Source organism: Peromyscus californicus, unplaced genomic scaffold (assembly GCF_007827085.1).
Source record: "Peromyscus californicus insignis strain IS unplaced genomic scaffold, ASM782708v3 Scaffold_6__1_contigs__length_162567912, whole genome shotgun sequence".
NCBI lineage: Eukaryota > Metazoa > Chordata > Mammalia > Rodentia > Cricetidae > Peromyscus > Peromyscus californicus.
The window spans coordinates 27,838,159-27,860,556 of NW_026294584.1; the positions used below are offsets into that span (position 1 = coordinate 27,838,159).

The window sequence follows — 22,398 nt, forward strand, 5'->3', positions numbered from 1 at the left end:
AACTTGCAGCAAAGTTTTCCATGAAAATAACCAACGTCATGTCTTTCCTGTAAATTTTGAGATGGAAACATGTTAGGAGACCATGTTTTGGTAACACTGTCTTTATTGTGTTTTAGGTAATGGTTTTAGTATGAACAAGGAGCTTTTATTGCTAGATCCACCTCACTCCTGTGCATTAAACTTTGTTTCAGATCAAATTAGCTTTGGTGTAGAAATGAGGTTAGAATGCTCACTAATCATGGCTTGAGCAAAACTGAAGAGTTGCATAGACCATTAAAAATTTCAGTTTTTTGTTTTTTCTATTTACATTAAAAATTCTGTTTATAGAAGTATTATATCAATAAGAAATTGTTTCACTCAGTTCTTAACCTTACTTTTCAAATACAAATACAAATGCAAAACAAACAAACAAAAATACTTCCAGAAACAAAACAATGGAAAGCCAATAGAACTAATAACAGCTTTCTCTGGCTTTGTCGTACTATTTCTGCAAACCATTTGGCAAGTAATAGATTTAGAACTCAAATTCTATTGGACACTAAAGTGTAATAATTATATTAAAATTCCAAACCAAATAATTAGGCATGTATTTGTTTATAAATACTACTGCCATATAAGAATAAATAAAGGGATGGATTTGAAAAGTTACCCAAAAAATGCTTTAGAAATATTAAGTCAGCTTTATGCTGTCAGTCATATATTTCCAGTTTCAGAATATGGTAGCTACAAAAAAATAAAAAAAATCCATAATAAAGCTAATTTTTCTAGTTTGTGCTTGTTTGCAGTATTAAAGAAAATTATATGCCAAAAATGTAAAATTTATTCCACGAAAATTAACAGGCTACACAGATAAATTTTGGCAAATGCAACTTTATATTGAAGTTCACACATCTGTATCTTAAAGAATGAGACTCACAGAATCTAATGTATTTCTAAAATACCAGAAATCATATTATAAGCTTTCACAAGTTAAAACTGAAATAATTTAAACGACCAATACACTGAATGTGCAGAAAGTATAAACAAGACTGTGCCTTCCACAGAATAAACACTTCACAAATTGTGCCGGGTGTCATCCTAAGGCTGTGGGTTCCACTTGACAGCTGACTTACAATATAAACATACAGCAACTGTCTGCTTCTTAGAACACCCTAGAATGGGCAGCACACCTCAGAAGAAAATCTCTTTATCCAAGTGATGTGCATCTTAATTTCCAAACCATGTGAGGAAAAATGGAAAAGTACTCAATGCTCTTCCATGCACTTCCTGATGAACAGCCAGGGCCAGTCACTGATTCAATGCCTCTTGACTATTTTCTCCACTGCTAAAGAATATGAAGGATACTAGATAACCCTTTAAGGCAACACGTGTTTATTCTGCATCATTAGAACTGCTCATCTGTGGTCAGTTGATACCATTCATGTTGCCTCCCAGACAGATATCTAGCATTTGTAAAATAGAAATGAACTGGAAACTTTTTTACTGAATGAACAGAAAACACATAATACAGTAGTTCAATGCTAGCAATTTCACTGGTAAGGAAGGAAAGTGGCATTTAGAAATAGCAATATATTAATACAAAAAGGTAAACTCTAATTGGAACTGATATACTGCTTTGGAATGCTCCCCCAAACGTACAAGGCGTGTTTAAAGTGTTGTACCCCAATAATTCATGGCACATCTTTAGAGGATTACAGTACTGTTAAGTCCCCCAGTAGTGAAGTCTTTGCAAAACAAAAATAGTATGAAATGTTTTAAAGTCTTCAAACTTCTAAAATTAGCTTTTATCAACACATTTACCTCATGTCAACTTAATTTATTCAAATGTCCAATGCTAGTTGTTTTTTAAGTTTTTTCATATGTAATGATATACACAGCATTTAGCACTGACACTTAGCACCTGCTACTCTCATTATCTAGTGTTCAACCACAGAAAGAAACGTAGGGCAGTGGTTCTCTGTCCTTTCTTAATTACAAACCTTCGACGGCCGTCAGCAGGATCACTCTGAGACTGAAAATAGGATTATAGGTGAACTATTGCAAAGACTGCAGAACGTTGCCCAAATCCTTACAGCTGCTGATTCCATCCTTGCTCTTCTTCTCAAGACATGGCTACAGGCCACAATTGCTTAGCAGAGAGGGTTAGTGTTTCACAAGGCTAAAGATTTACAGATGCTCCCTCATATAACACAGTAAGGTTCCCTTGGTAACCTGGATTTTCTGCAGTAAAGAAGGGTTGTGCTGAAACAGCGCCTCAGCTCCCTGTTGGAGAAAATGCAGACAAAGGGATTGATTCCTGCTTGGGCAAAACTCATCCAGACAGCGGCCGTTAGAAATCCCCCTGGTACTACAGGCCCTCTTGCAAAAACTCTCCAGTAGCAGGCCACCAGGTAGGGGCCCCACAAGGTTAGGAAGAGAAAAGTCATTATATAGAACATTCTGCTGATTCGTTTCTCCATTTTGAACTCATCTAAGACCAACAGCCGTCTTCTGCCTGTGGTATTTGCATTTTGCCTGATGCCCAGCAAGGTGGGTGGTGTGGGACCCCTTCCAAATCCCGCTAGCCAATTGGCAGCTGCCTGGCCACTGGCTCCAGGGCCATGAAAGGTCCAGTTCTGGCTGACTGCTGCTACAAACTGGACTGGCTTCATTTTCCTTCGATCGTGGACAAAAAATATCAGCTTGAGGTAGACAAGCTGTGTGGCTAGGAGGATGAGAGCGAGGAGCAGCATAAATCCAAGGGAGTCGTTAGCCCTGAACGAGCGGTGTTGGAAGGTGCACTGATCCTCCTCCCTAATGAACGAGTAGGTGCCCACGTCTAAAACTGGGGGGAAGGCCATGGCCACAGACAGAGTCCAGACCATGCAGATCACAGCCAAACACGTCCAAAAGGTCAACCTCTTTGTATAGAAGCGGTGATGGGCGATAGCTAAGTATCTGGTGACGCTGATGCAGAAGAGCATGAAAGCTGTGTGGAAACAGGACAAAACCCCCAGAAAGGCAATCACTTTGCAAGTCAGAGTCCCATAAGTCCAGGTAGAGCCGTTTTTGACAGAGTTGAATACAAATGGAAAACAAATTGCAGATCTGAGGATGTCTGAACAGCACAGATCCAGCAGGAAGTAGTAGGGAGCTCTGTGCAAGGTCTTATCTTTCACTAGCAAAATGGAGATCAGGAGGTTGCCCACCACGCTGACTCCTATTATGAAACCCAAGGAAGTCAGTTTCAGAAAGGCTGTTAGAGGCGAAAGATTTTGCACAATGTTGTCAGCTGCATGGCTATAGTTCGCCATAGATGGATGGAGGATAAAAAACAGCCTCAGTCAAGTCTCATGATCTAGATATAAGAACAGGGAAAAGCTAGATCCATGCATTTTACTGAAAATGTAATCCACAAAGAGATCTGATCCAATCTGTGCTCATGCTTCCTCTTTCCTTCCGTGTGATTTGCCATCAGAATATCTGAAGGAGAAAAAAGAGAACTATCAGTTCTTAAGTTAACAAGCCATGATGTCAAAGCAAGCAGAAAGCTGGCCCTTTATGAGGAAGCAAATAAAGTTTCCATTTTAAACACTACAGTTTGCTCCAGCAGTCCTTTGCTTGAGATGTCAGGGTACTGGCTGTTTTAGTGTCCTAAGCTAGGTGAACTTAACGATGTCCTTATTCTAGACCCCATCTAGTTAGATGTGGGCACCTTCATGAGGGAAGGGAATAAATTGTCCCACAGTTGTAAGATACACCAGCCCAAGAATTAGTAACTAGCTTTGCAATGGAATCTGCAAGGTTACCGATAGGAGACAGAGAGGAGGCTACCCACAATTATTAGAGCTCTTTTAGTACCATCAGTATTTAAAAGGAAGCTTCTCTGCTCATTTGCATCCAGAGAACCTCTGCAAAATATACCTTTTAAGTCAAATGCCCCAGCTCATGCTGCAGGAGAGTATTTGTTGATTCATCTTGAGGCATGATTTCGACACCAGACTTCAAAATGAATAGAAATCTGTCCCAGGATTTGATGTGGTTTAACCTTTTGTCTTTCTCTCCCTACCCCACCCACCCCCCTTTTTGGCAAATCTTGTAGCTTTTAAGCCAACATGATTATTAAAAATGGTTAATGTAAATACTGGCCAGGGAAACACACCCAGAGGGATAATGCACTTCCTTTTGTAAACCTTGGCTGCCTGGATTCAAATGAATATAACATGAACCGGTATTTCTTAGGCAATTAAGCCTTTCTCATTTACACTGATAATCTTTGTTGCAAATCACAAGTGGCTTTATTTTCAAACAAAATGCACATTGTCTCCTGGGTGCCTGGGAGCCACACCAGGGAAATCAGCTTCCTCTGTTATTCCCACGAAGCGAGTTTCTTTGCCACTTCTCACTTGCCTGGAATATGCTGATGGAAGCCCAAGCAGAACTGCATCCGATGATGCTAATTTCCCAACCGGTGCATCCTTGGGTAAATACCGATCACATCATGCAACATTACGAAACCTGAAATCCACCACCCCTGGATTTATAACGGGGATGGGGGGAGGGGGAGGAGAGAGAGAGAGAGAGAGAGAGAGAGAGAGAGAGAGAGAGAGAGAGAGAGAGGAGAGAGAGAGAGAGAGAGAGAGAGAGAGAGAGAGAGATGCATTACATACTCAAAGATGGGGAGAGATTGCTTCTGTGCTGCAAGGGAAGGATTCCCGGTGATTCGCAGTCTGGTATTCCTCAGTTTTGCAAAGCTTTCCAGAAACCGAACTCTCAATAAGCCTTACAGAAGATGCATTGTCTGAATGTACTTCCATTATGCAGTTTTTTGTCAGAGGAAAAAAAAAAAAACCCTCTGGGAGGGCTGTATCCTGGTGAACCTGCAGTTTCATCAACACGGTGCAAACCCCCTCCCCCAAACTTAACCGAGAGTATATCCTCCTACCTGTTGGTGTTGGATATCCCGACAGACTATAGCTTCTTCTTTCTATAAATTGCTGATTTTTTTTTTTTCCTGAGTGCCTTGACTGAGCATCCAGGCAGGGCTCGGCGGCGCCTGCGCGTTGGAGCCTCCTTCAGCTCCAGCCGCGTCCTCCCCTGTCGCAGCGGCACCGTCTCCCCCAGTAACGCAGGGGCCGCGGCGGCGGCGCGGTGGCGAGGGCGGCGGCAAGGGTTGCTCCTCCGGCCTCCTCCGCCGCCGAGCCAGCGGGAGCCCCTGCCTGTCTCCGGAGCAGGCTGGCTTGCTTCAATGTCCTGTCCAGTTCAGCCGGCCCCGAATCAGGCTTTTGTTCCCTCGAGGCTGCTTCGGAACTTTTCCCTCCCCGCATTGGAAGTGGGGGGCTCGGGAAGGCTCTTCCCGGACCTCAGGCCCATCCTCTTCCCCTAGGGCAGCGCACGAAGCCACCGTGCCGCGGACGGCCGCCTCCGCCCCAGCTGCCCCGAACCCTCGCCTTCCCGAAACATCGTCTTCCTTTCTCTGTCAGGGTGGTCCTGCTAAGCATTGGATGCGCCTTGCAGAATTCTTCTCAAATGATTTTCCCTGCTGGTCTTTGGTTTGGCACGTTAGCTGGGGAAAGAAAAAGAAAGAATGAAAAAAGAAAGAAAAAAAATTAAGCACAGTCAAAAATCTTGTCAATGGGGGAAGAAGGAAAGCAGGTTAGGGCAGCCCTGTCTTTGTTAGTCGTCATCTGTTCGCGAAGGCACGCAGATCTGCGTTTAAGGAAGGAGAAGCTAAGTTCAGACAAGTGCAAAAACGATCTACACTCATTCTACCTTCTCGAACGTGACTAACCGATCAGGAGAACAGAGATTTTACATGGCTGTTCCTCACATCCCACCCCATCAAGCTACAAGCCTCTCCGTTCTCTTCCAAGCTGGGCTGACCAATAGGTTGCTGATGTCAAAGCGGTGGTGTGTATGAGTTCCCCCTTTCCTCTCCTTTGTTATTAGACATAAAAAAAAAAAAATACCAGGAATATGATGAATACCGAAAACTTACACCAGTCCACAAACACCACATTGTCTGACACCTGGTGATTAGGAACGCCTCTAGAATCATCCACGTCCCGATTCTCCCATTTCCAAAGAGTTTTTGTGAGGGTGGGGTAAGATTTTAAACAACTACCCACTCTCCACCCCTTAAAAGCTAGCAGGCACGCTTTCATTAATTCCCAAGGTAAAACGTCTGCTTGTCTTGCTGCAAGCTTATTGCTTTATAATAATCTGTTAATGAAACAGAAAAAAAAACCTCTCTACAGTAATAATTTGATCTCGAGACAGCAGTAAAATACCTCATCGCTGGGTGGTGAGATTGTGACATTCAGGGGAAGTCAAGCCAATCAGCATACAGATAATATAGGTTAATTTACATATTGTATTTCTATTGGACACATAGAGGTAAAATGTTTAAAGCTTAAAAATGAATACTTCACTGTCATGATGTCACAGTCGTTACACAAAGACCAATGTTAGTAATGCTGAAATAATGTTAAATTGCCCTGTTTTGATTGGAGATTTTCTTAGCCAATTAAAAAAATAATGATTAGCTCCCCCCCCCGTGTGTGTGTGTGTGTGTGTGTGTGTGTGTGTGTGTGTGTGTGTGTGTGCTCTTTTGGATATCCATAAGGTACTTGCTTTAGGCATTTCCTTTACTTAGGAGAGTCAATCCTGTAACAATACTGGAAGTAACTTGAAGATATTTCCACCCAAGTAAGACATCCCAGTTTTTGTAAAACACAGTTCTGCAGAACTTGAAACTATATAATGGGGGAAAACTTTTAAATGAAATCTCAAACTGCTTTTATGAAACTACAAAATAATTTTCTACTTCTTAAATTGTATCTCAATGCATTTTGCAAAGAATGATGATTTATTGAACTTTTAAAGATTAAAAATTACTTAATGGAATAAGTGATTCAAGTAAGTTTGCTGAACACCTACTGTTGACCAGATGTTAGGCTGTCCAGATTAAAAAGTTTAAAAGTCAATGAAAGGGAAGGGCACGCTGCTAGAGCACAAAGCAATAATCCACTCTGTCCAAAAGTTCAGGACTGCGACCCAAGGGTTGAACTAGATAATAGAAAAGGATATGTATATACAATAGTCTTTCACAGCGATGTCCAGGTATAGTAGAGCTATTTTTCTTTTGAAACTGAGTACAGTTACACTTACTTCAGTCCCCCCACCCCCGCCTGTTAGACGAGAACGCCATTGTCTTGCCTCGAAAGGGGGCTCAAGAACTAATGAGATAATTTTCAATTTAGTTCATTAACACTACTGGAGAAAACACTGGGTTTTGCATCTTGGAACAACAGACAAGGATTTTAAAGATATGTTTAACAGCTGAACAAAGTTTAAAAGCTGAACAAATACGAACAAAGTTCACATTATCAACAAGTTCTTAAACATATGGCTATTGCCGCAGATTTACGTTCGCACTGTAGGGTGACTTGATCTCAGCTAATTTCTTTTCTGATTCCTTGTATCACCAAACCTAGAAAAATTGATTTTCAGATTAAGAATAAAGGACAAAGCACATGCAGCGAAGTGTTTTCTACCCTAACCGTTGGGTTTGAAGGACTTTAAAGGTTCCCAGCATTTGACATGTTACATTTCGTATATTGATTTGTGTTTAGGAAGACTGGGGCGATTTGCTCAATTTGGTCATTATACTCAATACAGACAATTTTATTTTAAAAGGAAACTAACTTCTTTTTGGAGTTAACCTATTTTAGGTTTTTGTTCTGTGATGCTCAGCTTCATTATGGGTGCAGTGGTTTTGTTCTATGCATTGCTTATGTGCAAGTCTATCAAGATTTGAATTCACAAAACAATAGACTGCAATAAAATATTCTAAAAATGATATCTAGTTGTTCATTTAAAATGTCACCTTTTCTGCTTATAACTTGTCATTAAAGCTTTAGAAAACATGTAAATTTGGAGTTCTGAACGAGCAATTTCTGAAAACTTTATTGATAAGAAAGGTTCCCATTGACCGTTTTTGCATAGAAATGTTTTCTGATAGACTATTGAGAAATAAGAGCTAACCTGTCATAAGTAATTAATAGATAGAGAATTTATACATTTATATTTTAATAATGTTTTTCAAAGAAGCAAACTTTTCCAGAGTGATGTAATTAGTGAAAAGTTTTTAGGGTATTGTACTTATATACTTGAAGTGTAAAATGGTGGACTTTAGACCTAAAATATGACCATCAGATTTTAAAATTGTGCCTCAGGAGTTTGGAATAACCATAATTGTGAACATCTTAAATGAGGAATGAGATTTCTTCAGAATTTTAATAGGTTTTAAAAAGATTAAGAATCTGGAATATTTCTTTCCACATCGCTAAGAGGTTCATTTGTCAGATTTTCCTTTCTGTTCTGCCACAAAACAGGGTCCAAAGTACTACTATAACTCACTTTTAATTGTGGAGCTAGCATCTTCTTTCTCAGTTAAGACACAGGCTTTTGAAAGCTCAGCAATTTACTTTCTGTGACCTTTATGTAGAAAATTTCCATCTCTGAAAAACTTTAAGATTTATTCTCATATTTAATTCATCCAGTAAACCTTTTGTCAGACTGATTCTCTATGAGATACATGGATAGAACTTGAATAAAACCAACGATCAGGTGGTGGGAGAAGTTTACAGGCAGCTGCATCATTCTCAAGAAAACCAGAAGAGGAGGTGAAGTGATTAGAAGCAAAGGGGTGGGTCGGCAAGATCTGAGGAACCACAGTGCTTGTCCAGTGCTTAGAGGGAAGCAAAAGGAGTTTGAAAAGTAAGAGTTAACTCTCATGTTGAATAACTGTGAGACCAAAGAACTGTTCACGGAGGGAGGCAAAGATAAAAATGGAAAGAAGGAGTTCATCCAATAATGAAAATAATGAGTTATTTTAGACATATGGAATGTGAAATGTTGGTGGGTATTTCAAATATTGAAGTCTTTTATGTGGTCAAAAGTGAAGGCCTAATTTAGGAAGTACCAGGGGTGATGGCAGAGTAGCATAAACCGATGGATGGCATTGCCAGTTAGAAACAGTCAAGAGAGTCTCTTATTCCCATTCCACTTAGTTCATAAAAGGGGATTGCTGGAGAAATGGAAAAACAGGAGCAGCATTTATGTCAGGGGTACCTTGGGATAAAGACTTTCAATGAGGAGTGGCCATCATCCCCACAAATTGTGACTCAAAACTTTAGACCAATGGTGAATGAGAAGATACCATTGGGTCTGGTAGTAAGGTTAGCAACTTATGAGAGACAAGTTTGTATGTATTGACAGGCAAGGACACAGTCTTAAAGGTGGCTAAGGTTAGACTCAGTAACGATTGTACTGTTAATCACAGCACTGTCTTGGTGACATCGGTTTTAATGAATTCTGCTGATACTTTATGAACAAAGTGGCGGTTATTTAAATGAATATAGCATGTCTTCTTCAAGAAGTCTTGAAAACTTTTAAACTGTACATTATTTAAATTATGTGACTGAGAAGAGCAAATGAAAGTTCCAAGTTCCTTACTAATGCCTGGGACAACTTCAGAGCTTAAAGAAAAAGCCCTTGTTCTACTATTATACTCAAAATTGTTCCATTAATTTATATATTCCAACCCCACCTCCTTTTTTAGATGCAGTTAATCTTATCTAGGAAAACAAAAATGGAGAAAGAGAAAAGAAGAAAGAGGAGAGAGAGAGAGAGAGAGAGAGAGAGAGAGAGAGAGAGAGAGAGAGAGAGAGAGAGAGAGAGAGAGAGAGGCAGGTGCCTAGAGGAAAGACAGGAAGAGGAACCCACTTGTTGGTAAAATGACTAAGAAATGAGAAGCCAATTTAATAGTCAAGTTAATAGAGAGTCATACACATCTTAGACAGATTACAAATTCTGAGGGAATAAAAATGAAATATAGATTTAAAATCTCTAGAAGTATAAGGACTTTTTGGTTTCATTTTTCAGAGGTTACTTCAATCTTGTAGTCCATTAAGGACATTATTATGAGTACCAGTTCAGTGTAATGTAAGCAGGTGATGATTGCTTAAGCTTCTGTGGTGTTTAGCTTTTTGACAAATGGGCATAATTAAAATGTTCTGAAAGTAAAGAATAGTGTCTTTAGATCTAAGAATTCCATACTGACTGCCCAGACCTGCATTCTGAGTTTCTGATTACCCTTTCTTTTATATTTCTCTTAAATTTTTGAAATTTATGTTTTCTCTTTACAGAATTATAACTTCATAACACAAGGTCAGTTGTCTCTTTTGGATTGAAAATATATGAGAGCCATTTATAAATATTATAATATTGGTTGTATTTAATTTCACTAACATTATCTACTTAATTTTGCATCAAAATGACTTCATTGAGACTAAGTCTCAGGGGCACACAATTTCATTCATTCATCAAGCACTCAAGGCTTCACTGGAATTATAAACTCTGATGTGTTGGCATTTTGCTTCCCCAGTGCCCAAAAAGAACCTGGCCCAGGGAAGGCAAGTGGTACACATTTGTTGAATGGATGCTTATGAGCCTGCTACACAAAAGGTGCTTTCAGGTCCTGTATGTAGGGATATGGGAGGAGGAAATGGATATCTACATAAGCTCCAAGGAGGCTGCACATTTTTCTTAATTGAATGGAATTGGGATACTTATTTGTATTTTGGATAGACAGTTGTCTTCGCCAAGGATTCACTCTGGATTTGGAGTTCACTTTGCTTAACATAAGCATTACATAAGCATCTACATGATTTCTTATTTGCATTAGAACTTAGTAATTTCATACCATTTTCTAATGTCTCATGTAGATTATAAGACAAGAGCAGATACTTTGTTCCTTAATCACTAAACTGGTGATCAAATATAGAAATATATATAGTCTTATAAATATATATTAATATGTAATAAATATATTTATAGTCTTTATAAAAATATATATATTTATAGTCTTCTCTGCCTTTATATATATGATCATTAATCTTTTAATGACAGTGAATCAAAAAAAGCAAGCAAACAAATGAGGACACATAAAAAATCCAATCTGATAAATCAGCACAGAAGTGAAAAGCTTGATAATATAAAACATTTAAGTGATCATCACGGTTTAACTAAATGTGACATGATGCTATCTCTGTAGTACAGCGAACTGCAACCTGCCTTAATATGTAAGCAAACCTAAGCCTATATTATTCTAAGGAGATGTCAAGTCTCACCCAAGGTCAGAAGCTGAGATTCAGCCAATCGCAGGCTGCCAACTGCTCAGACCACATCCAAAGAGGTAAATGCCCCAATACACCATGCAAGTGCCTAATCCATAGACAGTCAAAAAATGTGCTTGCCATGCTTCTTTTTATTTTTTTTCTGTCTATAAATAAAATAGCGTACCTACTGTAGATTTTACTGAAATTCCTCTGGTTCTGAGCACTGTCCAGTTCATGATTTGCTTTTTCTCTGTAGACAAACTTTGCTAACTTAACTTTGTAATGGCTTCCTTTTAATAATAACTTCTTATATGGTTTTGTTGGTGAATTTCTCATAATTATCCACAGGATGAGAAGGAAAAGAGGTTAAAATAGAAATTGCTTATTTAGCTACTTGGATAAAGACTGTATAAGGATGATGTGACTCTTAGATAAATGGCAGGATAATATTTTCTGTGTTTTGTTTTCCTTTTTGAAAGTATTCTCCTTTCTTTACCAGGCATAAATTAGTGCCAAACAAAACTCTTATATAAAATAATGCTGATTCATTTTATTAATTAAATATAGTATTAAAAAGCTGCCAGCCAAATCATTCTTTAAGTCATCTTAGTTCTAACAAAGGCCAAGGCAAATGATAGATTATAATCTTTGTAACAAGGGAGTATAGAGCAGTGTTCCCAACTAAAAACAGGGCAGCAGGTCACTTTGTAAAGGCCCTAATGACTAAAAGTGTGGTACATAAATTCCCCTGCATAGTATTATTTGGGATTGCCTTTTTCCTTTATCTAGTCTAGAATCACAGCATCCTGTATTGGCAGCTGGTATGTGATTTACAACAACTGTTTGCTGGCATGGCTGTAGCCAAAGGGTTGTTAATCATTCCCATGGGGTTTAAGGAATTTTATTACATGCATGAAAATTATGAAAAAATATGTGCCTTGTATGTACAGATTTGAAATGCATTATGTGTTGTGTTCATGAACTCTAGAATCTGTACTTCTACAGTTAGTCATTGTCTCTTTGATGTCTGTGCTGTAGAGGGGTGGGTCACTGAACCAGGCTTAGAAGAGGGAGGTGGGCAGAGCATCTGCATATATTTTATAGTTTTCAGTTTAATATTTAGTATGAAATTTCCAAGTGTGTGGATGAGTGTATCTCTTATTCTTGTGCCTTCTTTTGGGCTCTTTTCCTTCTGTGGGTTTGCCTTGTCCAACTTCAATGTGATGGTTTTTGTTTTATCTTATTGTTTTGTTACATTTCATTTTTATCTCTTAGAAGCATGTTTGTTTCTATAGGGACAGAAAGGGAGTGGATCTGGATGGAAGGAGAGGTAGGGAGGAAATGGAAGGTGCTGAGGGAGGGGAAACTGTAATCAGGATATATTATGTGGTAAAAGAACATTTTTAACAAAAGGTGTAAAATAATAAAAGATGGAGGTGGGAATGACATATATATCATTTATATATATATATATATATATATATATATATATATATTTTACTATGGACTTCATATACTTCAGTGTCAATTATGACAGTAGAACAGAGCTCTGCTTGTCTCAATTTCAGAACTAGTTTGGATTTAGATGTCTGAACAGTTATCTAGGGCAGCCAGAGGACTGGATCAATGTAAGACATCCAGGTAAACAGTTTGTACTCTTGTGAGAATTCTGAATGTGGACATTCTGGCTGTTCTAGTTAGGTGGTATTTTCTCCAGCAACTGTGGGATTGTGTAGTATAGATCCAGGATCACTGTCATTTTGTTCCACTGGTATACGGACATGGGTCTTTGTAAGGACCAATTTGTTGTAATCAGCATATTATTTTTGAGGGAACATTGGGCTTTTCCATTTTATTTATAGTAGGTAACAGATTATTGAACTAAAAACAACCCCAGGATATAAAATTCCCTTTCAAGTAGGCATTCACTAATCCAAGTATATACTGCATTAGATGTAGGTATATGTGTGGTGATATATTGTGTAGCTGGAGAGTTTTCTCTCTGGGTCCCGCCAAGTCCCGGCAATCCGACAGCCCACTTATAAAATAAACACACAGATGCTGATATTATTTAAACTGTTTGGCCTAATGGCTCAGGCTTCTAGTTATCTAGTTCTTACATCTTAAATTAATCCATTTCTATAAATCTATACCTTGCCATGTGGCTCGTGGCTTACCGGCATCTTCACATGCTGCTTGTCATGGCAGCGGCTGGCAGTGTCTCCCTCTGCCTTCCTGTTCTCTCAATTCTCCTCTCTGTTAGTCCTGCCTATACTTCCTGCCTGGCCACTGACCAATCAGTGTTTTATTTATTGACCAACCAGAGCAACACATTTGACATACAGACCATCCCACAGCAATATTGTGTACCCTAATAAAATTTACCTGAAGATCAGAGAACAGAACAAGTCACTAGATTAAACATAGAGGCTAGACAGTGGTGGCACTCATCTTTAATCCTAGCACTCAGGAGGCAGAGATTCATCTGGGTCTCTGCAAGTTCAAAGCCACCCTGGATTACATGAGATTGACTCAGTCTAGGAGAGAAAACAGAGCCACACAGTGGTGACACACACATTTAATCCTAGTACTGGGAAGCACACACGCCTTTAATCCTAGGAAGTGATGGCTGGGTGGAGTAAGGTATATAAGGCATGAGGAGACAGGAATTAAAGGCTTTTCAGCTGAGGAACTCTTTTGGCTAGAGACCTTTCAGCTAGAAAGCCTTTTCAGGCTGAGGAGTTGATGAGGTAAGAGGTGGTGGCTGTGGCTTGTCCCTTTGTTTCTCTGATCATTCAGCATTTACCCCAATATTCTGGCTCTCTGTTTTTATTACAAGAGCAATTTAGAATTCAAGCAACATGTATATATTGCTTAGCATTACATAAAGCCCTCTAAACACAGTGACTTCTTTTGCACTCAAAACATTGACTAATGCTTCGTTTAGGGACTTGTTCACATATTGACTTAGTCCAGGAAGCATTTGTTTGTTAAGCTTTTACAACGCTCAGTTGCCCTTAAACCAAATTATCAAATTGCCTAATCTGCTCCATGCTTGCAATTTAAACAATTCTAAAATTTTATTATATAGCACTCTTATGAAAAATACCTGTAAAATTCAAGCAAAACCTTGGAGCATGAGACTTTAATTTCCAGTTAAGGATGTGTTTCTTCACATTCATGCACTGTTAATTCCTGTAAATTCTAATGGGAATTAAGAACATAAATCCTTGGCACTTGGTTGAGAGACCAGGAATCCTGCAGAGACAGCACTTTTGTGTGTGGCCTGCTTATAATCCACTCTATAAATGGTTTGGTTTTCCTGCCATCTGGCACCACATAGGTGAGAGGTGCTTGCTGGGGTTTCATGATGAGTCTTATTACTGTACTACAAAAGAACACGGATAAATTGGCATTTGATGGATAGATGGATTGAGTGTTCTATCACAAAGATATATTCAAAATGATGTTTTATAAAATATCAACCTATAAGGATGCATCACATGATCACCCTCAAATGTATGTAAGAATACATATGCTGGGCATTTAAGTTGTTTTTTGAAAAATTTTGATACAGTATAGTTCCCAAGAGTAAGATCTCTGTGCTGATTGTCTTTATTTCCTTGGTGCCTAGAATAGTGCCTGCCATATGGTAGGTAGTCACTAAGAAATGATTAGTGCCATAAATGATGCAATGTTTCCATTTTTTAAAATTCATCAAAATTAAGAATTAAATTACTTAGTTGGGGTCATGCTTATGGAATCCTGGGAATTTCCCTGGAATCAAGTTTCTCCCTAGCCCCAAAACAACCCCCCCTCACATCAAGACCTCTCTTTCATTACTCTCCCCCTCTGTCCTGCCCCCAAACCACCCAATCTGATCCCGTATCTTTCCATATCCTCCCAGCCCCTGACCCTAGTTTATCCAGGAGATCCCTTCTATTTCCCCTTCCCAGAGAAATCCATGTGTCCCTCTTTGGGTCCTCCTTGTTACCTAGCCTCTCTGGGGCTGTGGGTTATAGCCTGGTTATCCTTTACACCTAATATTCACTTCTAAGTGAGTGCATACCATGTTTGTCTTTCTGGGTCTGGGTTACCTCACTGATGCTGTGGGATGGTCTGTATGTCAAATGTGTTGCTGATTGGTCAGTAAGCCACGAGCCATGTGGCAAGGTATAGATTAATAAAAATGGATTAATTTAAGCTGTAAGAACAGTTAGCAAGAAGCCTGCCATGGCCATACAGTTTGTAACCAATATAAGTCTCTGTGTTTGCTTGGTCGGGTCTGAGTGGCTGTGGGACTGGTGGGTGAGAGAGATTTGTCCTGACTGTGGGCCAGGCAGGAAAACTCCAGCTACACACTGAGGATGATTTTTTTTTTTCTAGTTCCATCCATTTGCCTGCGAATTTCATGATGCCATTGTTTGCAGCAGCCAAGTAATACTCTATTGAATAAATGTACCACATTTTCTTTATCCATTCTTTGGTTGAGGGGCATCTAGACTAGTTCCAGGTTCTGATTATAAGCTGCTATGAACAAAGTTGAGAAAATATCCTCATGGTATGATTAAGCATCCTTTGGGTATATTACCAAGATTTTTATAGCTGGGTCCTGAGGTAGATTGATTCCTAACTTTCTGAGAAACCTCCATTTCAATTTCCAAAGTGGCTATACAAGTTTGCACTCTCACCAGCAGTGGAGGAGTGTTCCCCTTACTCCACAACCTCTCCAACATATGTCATTAGTGTTTTACAAGGGTGGAGAGGGTGCCTGAACTGGCCATCCCCTGTAATCAGATTGATGGCTATCCTAATTGTCATCAGAGAGCCTTCATCCATTAACTGATGGAAGCAGATTCAGAGATCCACAGCCAGGCAATGAGCTGAGCTTGAAGAGAGGAAGGAGAGATTGTATGAGCCCAAGGACTCAAGGTCATGACAGGAGAACCCACAGAGACAGCTGAACTGGGCTCATGGGAGCTCACAGACACTGACCAGACAACTAGGGAGACTGCATAGGACTGACCTAGGCCCTCTGCATGTGTGTGACAGTTGTGTAGCTTAGTCTGTTTGTGGAGCTCCTAGCAGTGGGATCAGGGCCTGTGTCTGTCATTTGAACTGGCTTTTGGGAACCTAATCCCCATGTTGCCTCACCCAACCTTGATGCAAAGGAAAGAGCTTGGTTCTGCCTCAACTTGATGTGCCATGCTTTCTTCAAGCCCATGGGAGACCTGGCCCTTTCTGAATAGAGATGGAAGAGGAGTGGATGGGAAGGGGAATAAGGGAAGTGGGGGAGAGAGAACAGGAGGAGAGGAGGGAAGGGAAACTGTAGTTAGGATGTAAAATAAATGCAAAAAATTAATTAATACAAACTAATTAAGTTACTTTCTTTTCCACCCATTTCTCATAATCTTCAGCCATTTTAAAATAAAACTAACTTTTAAATAAAAATAATAGCCTATTTTTACTCAGTACTTATACTAGATATCATGGCTAAATTCTTTTTCTTATAGTATGTCCAGATATTTCTAAAGTACATTATAGAGTGTTCTAAGTTAACACTAGAACTATGCGGTGTCCAGAATGTTGAGAACCCAAGCTAAATGCTTAGTGAGTGAACAGACATAGGTTTAAGAGTGAGGCTGGCATTAATGTGAGCTGCTTTGACATTTTTCTAAACCTTCACTTTGAGCACAGTTTATAATGGGATAAAAAGAAACATGTACCAACAGACATGCCTACTCATGTTCAGGGTTAAGAGGTGGGAAAATTGAACTCATGTTTATTCTGGTCTGACTTTATCATTGTTATTGACACTTGTTAATTGCCTAATTTTGTGACTTGTAAATTAATTTTAAATGCACCATTTCATTGTATTCTACCCTTATGATTATCATTCTCCATTCATTATAATAAAAAACAAGTTGAGAGGGATGAGTAGTGAGTACAGAAGAGTCTGACTTTCATTGGTTTGACTTGTCATTCATTTGCAAATGGTGGGAGAGATCTGTGCATTCACTGGAAATCATACTTCGAAGTGTGGTCTTTTCCTGGGCATCTCTCTCTGGACACACTGGGAAGCACCAGAGAGACACAGCTGCATCAGTCATTGAGCGTGAGAGCAAAGGGCAAACACTCAGCGATGTACGGTGTTGCTTTTGCTATGTCAACTGTACGCACGTTTGTACTTACAATGTGTTCAGATTATAGTGGACTTAGTAGCATTCAGGAACATCTGTAGTTAAGGATTGTTTTTAATGTAACATGTTTTGTTCTTTTCATAATTTCATTTTATTATGAGGAAACCCATTTTAGCTGATGCTCACAGAAGTTTTCAAAGACAATAGAAAAAGTTTCCATTGTGATGAATTATTTATCTAGAGAAGTGGTAAGAACCAGAAACTTGATTCGAGTTTGTTTTTTTCCCCAACTACATCTTATGTACTTCAAGTATGCCATATTGACTTGATAGTCAACCAGTAATGACCCTGGATACTCAACGTGAAGCATATGTGTAATTTAAACTTTTCTAACAGCTAAAATAAAAAAAATAGAATAAAGAGGTAAAACCAATTTTAATAATATATTTTATTTAAACAATTATATCCAAAGTGTTAGCATGCCTTTATAATTAATACAAAAGTATTAGAGGTTTTTTTTATTAAGTCTTCAAAATTTAGCATGGCTTTTTTTTCTTTTTCTTTTCTGTTTTTTTTCTTGACAGGGTATCTATGTGTAGCTTTGCACCTTTCCTGGAACTCACTTTGTAGCCCAGGCTGACCTCAAACTCACAGAGGTCCACCAGCCTCTGCCTCCAGAGTGCTGGGATTAAAGGTGTGCGCCACCACCTCCCGGGTTAGCATGGCTTTTACAACATGTATAACTCATCTTAATTCATATTGCAATGACTAAGTTAATGCCGTCCTGTTCTTACTGCATTTTGTGTTGCTTACACAGTTCACTCCCTTCTCCCCACAATGGTCATGTCAGCCTTGGCAATACATTTGAGATTTCTATGGACTCAACTATGATTCAGATGTATTAACCAAAATAATTAAAGTAAACTAAAATAACTATAAAACATGATTGGCATGATATGTCTAAAATGATTATTATAAGCTTCTAGGAAAGAACATCTCAAGGTTGCTCTGACCTTATCTAACTTTGATGTACATCATGGCCTTTGTGATTTTTGCCTTTAAAAAGTCCATACCTCTGATCTTGGCCATCGAGAGACTTTTCAGAGTCATGAACCCACTCTTAAAAACTTTTCATTGGCTTCATCAGCATGGGTGTTGGTAACCATCTAACATGGATCATCTCAGTATTCCCAATGTTCAAGACAGCTCTACACCATCAAGTGCACATATGAGAATAATGAGGCTTCTAGAAACAAATTTCTATTGTCTTAGAGTTAATTAGGTGCATCAAAGTCAAGCAGGTGAACAGAGTTAAAGACAAAAACAATCAGTTGCCAAGACCTGAGACATAGGTGAGGTTTCAGCTAGCCTGCTGGCTCTGAGACCGTCTTCCTGTATCACTTTCTCAGCAGCTGAGAGACCTGAGTAACCACAACTCAGTCTGATGTAGTGCACTTTCCACACCAAGAAGCCCACACTGGCTGTTTTTCAAAAGTAAATAAACACCATTACTTATTTATTTTTGAAAAGTTGGATAAAATATAAGTAAAAATAATAATAATAATCAAATTTCATGGGATACAGGAGCCTAGAAAATCCCCCTATTCATACATTCTCTTTTTAAATATATATGGGCTGTGGAAAGCTCATTAACATGATGGCTTCAGTTTGGGAAAAAGCTGAGGTCTTCTAACTTCAGGAGGTGTTGTTTTAGAGACAATTTTTGATTTCCTTTCTGAGACACTGAACTCTTATAGATTCCTATTACCTTCTGGAAAACCTAAAGCCTGAACTGACTTTTCATTGTTAAGCCAAATTCATTTCAAACCTTCAGGTTGCCAGAGCCAGAATCTACTAAAGATGCATATAAGCAGAAGCCTAAACTAGTAATTCTCTCTAGTACTATTTTCATAATTGTATTTCTTTAGTTCACAAGGCTTTAATTTTGAAGGAAGAAGTACCTGACAGGCTTCACTGTCATGGTTTTGAATTTTTTTAGGTGGCTGCACATTTTTTTTATACTTATTATGCTTAGAAATCCAATAAAAAAAACAAGTGGGAGTAGAGGAGCTGTGTGTGAAGTAAGACTGGAGTTAGGGGCTGACACCACTCTCTGTTCATCTTCTTTTGTTTAACCTGGCAGCTCACAAGGCATCCTATAGAGCCTGGGTGTAGATTGACGCAGTCACGATGCACTGACTTAGGGCTCACCCTTTCCCCCTTGCTAGATCAAAGCCAGAGGCTTTTATCATTTTAAAATGTTGGAGCTTATGAACAGATGTCCAGGGATGAGCTCTACTACAATGATAGAACAAGGAACCAATGGAAAGAACTATAGAGAGAAAGGATCAATGCAGGTCAGAATCATAGCCTGGATATGGGATTAGAATAAGTTCAAGGTTGGTTAGCTAGGAGATTGATGGTCACACACACCCACATGAAGAAATCAGAAAAGACTTTCGGTGTTGACAGATGAGTTCAATTTTAGCAATTGAGCATGAATTAACAATCACCCAGTCACATGAGATAATCTATAAATAGCAGCTAGTATAAAACTTGAACTTGGAGAGCCAGGGTTGGCTATGTGTTGTCTGCTCATAGTAGACCCTTAGGACCATGCTATCGGAGAGGTGATAATGAGAAATTATCTACAAGGGAGACAGTGTAAGAAAAGGAGTTTAGGGTGCTTGTGCATACTCATCCTTCAGCAGACCACGTAACTCAGATCTTTACTTCCTTTATATGTCTGCTTATGTATCTCCTAATCAGATGCTCTCCCTGAGCACTCTCTGTAAAACACTATCACTGCTCACCAATCCCTTTCTGTTTAGTTATATTGTTTTATTAGCAACACTATCACCAACTAATATGTGTTTATCTGCTTGTTTAATATCAGTCTTGCCCAAGTGTGTGCTTATCTGGCACTGCACAGTTTCTTAGTAGATATTCATTATGTAAATGAATAAGAGAATGTTGTTCTAAAAAAGACAAAAAGAACATAATGCTCCAAGAAGGTAATCAACAGAGTAAACTACATGAGAAACCCATAAAGAAATTAATTAGATAAAGCCCATCTGAATGACTTTTAGGTTACTTGTTCCTTGTAATAGAAAAATGAAGAAACTGATTTTATTCACTTTTTTTATAACTACTTGCTTATCAGTACTTCAAAAGTGCTCGTGTACTTTTTGTGGCATAAATGTACCATGCTTTGTAGTAGCTGTGGCTATCATTGTCAACCTCCAGTAAGTACCTGGAAAGCTTGGTTTTTGATGTGTTTAAAATCATGGTATTCTACCATTAGTTCTTTAACGCAGCTAAATTAATGAAGAGCAGAATGCATGAATACTGGGAGAGAGGATTGAGCAGCAAGTGAATTAACATTGAGTGGGGCTGGACCAGATAAAGGAAGAAAAATAGAAAATGGCTCAGCTGGATAGTAGAAGCGGCATGGATTTCCTTCCCTTCCTCTAGGCTGAATCCTGTGAGAAAGATTCCTGGGGGATGGCTTTGACTCTTTCTCTACTGCTTACTAGCTTTGTGATAGTAAGAAAATTAGATCCTCTTTTGTAGTTTTTGATGGGTATTAAGGAGGTAAAATAGTAGTGACTAACTGATGAATTTGTGTTGAAATTACAAGAGACAATTTTATTTATAAAACATTCAACATAACATTGCAGGTGGTAAGTGCTCAATAAAGGTTAGGTATGGTTATGGTCACACAGGAGAAAAAAGTATGCATGTGTCCATGTGTGTGCATATGTGTTGGCATGGTGCAGTCAGAACAGTTGGATGGAGCAAACTTCTGAATGCTATAAGACAGGGATGTATTATTCAGTTTGGGCTGCTATAACAGAATACTATAGACTGGGTGGCTTAAACAATGGAAGTTTATTTCTTACAGTTCTCTAGCCTAGAAATTGATCAACATGCCAGCCAATCTGGTGTCTGTTGAGAGCCCTCTTCCAGCTTTGGAGAGACCTTCTTGTGGGTATTCTTACATGGCAGAGAGAAGAGAAGTGGAGGCAGGGTAGGTGACGAAGAGAAGAGAATGGAAGAAATAGAGAGGAACTAGAGGGAAGTGAAAGCAACACTGTATTTCCTTTTCACATAAAGTTACTAATTAAATTCACGGGGGGGGGGGGGGGATAAACCCTTATGATCTAATCACTTCCCACAATATATCATTTGGGAGAAAACTGTCCAGAGCAAGCACTAAAGATATGAAAGGAGCTCAGACTGCTGGGGTGGGCTGGACAACAAGGATGCTAAGCAAGGTGTGTGGAGAATGGGCCCCTTTATTGGTTGTCCACTGTGGATAGGTCAGCCTTGAAAGCATGCATACACCACCAACAAAAATGGATTCATTCAAGATACTGTATCTGTATATATTAGTGCATACATGCATACACACATATGTCTGCAGATATATATAAATACATATGCAACAATTATTATTCAAAGGAAAAGAGTAATGAATGGATTTGAAAGAGAAAATAGTTGGGAAAGGCTGAAGGGAAGAAAGAGAGTGGGAAAGTGTTGCAATTCTATTTCAATGAAACATATTTAAAATAAAATAAAAATATTAAGTAGTGGACTTTAAAAAATTTTTGATTAACCAAGCAGCAAATTTTTTCTATCAAATAATTAGTAAGAATTTCCAATATGAGCACCAAAGAAAATAACGTTTTCTTAATTTTTTTTTTCTACAAAAAAAAAAAAAAAAGTGGAGAGAACTCTGCCTTCAAAGCCATTGGTAACCTGAGGAGGAGACAGAGCATCAGAGTTCAAGGCTAGGCTCGTAAGAAGTTAGAGGCCAGACTGGGCTTCATGAGACTGCCCACAAATTGACAACTAGAGAACCTTGTTTATTGCTATGAGGCAGATGCAATCAATTTAATGAACAATAAAATAAAAATCGAACCCTCTTTTAAGCACAGCCAGTCTTCAGTCACATAGTACAATTGTATGTGTTTAGTGCAATAACCACATAAGGCTCCTGCATTCTCCATTATTGTGCTTCTTGCAGTCCCAATTTTAGGAACACAATCCCAACTGGGAGTCCCACTTGAGGGTATTGTTTCCAGTTTAAGGTA

General features: G+C 38.9%; 1 protein-coding gene across 4 annotated transcripts; it reads right to left on the reverse strand.

Moving 5' to 3' along the window:
• Positions 1-850: 850 nt before the first annotated feature.
• On the reverse strand, positions 851-6,243 carry Gpr85 (G protein-coupled receptor 85). Of its 4 annotated transcripts, none has more exons than XM_052719342.1 (3): positions 5,978-6,243; positions 4,925-5,545; positions 851-3,462 (listed from the first exon to the last, which is right to left on the reverse strand). In XM_052719342.1, exon 3 carries the CDS (start codon positions 3,291-3,293, stop codon positions 2,181-2,183), a length of 1,113 nt encoding a protein of 370 aa, XP_052575302.1. In that variant the 5' UTR covers positions 3,294-3,462; positions 4,925-5,545; positions 5,978-6,243; the 3' UTR covers positions 851-2,180. The 4 variants fall into 4 exon arrangements, with proteins under 4 accessions (XP_052575302.1, XP_052575304.1, XP_052575303.1 ...); XM_052719344.1 differs by lacking the exon at positions 5,978-6,243 and adding an exon at positions 5,752-5,917; XM_052719343.1 differs by lacking the exon at positions 5,978-6,243 and having other exon boundaries at positions 4,925-5,743.
• Positions 6,244-22,398: the final 16,155 nt, after the last annotated feature.

Coding starts and splice junctions, on each gene's coding strand:
- Gpr85 (XM_052719342.1), bottom strand. CDS start 3,293: ATGGCGAACTATAGCCATGCAGCTGACAACATTGTGCAAAATCTTTCG.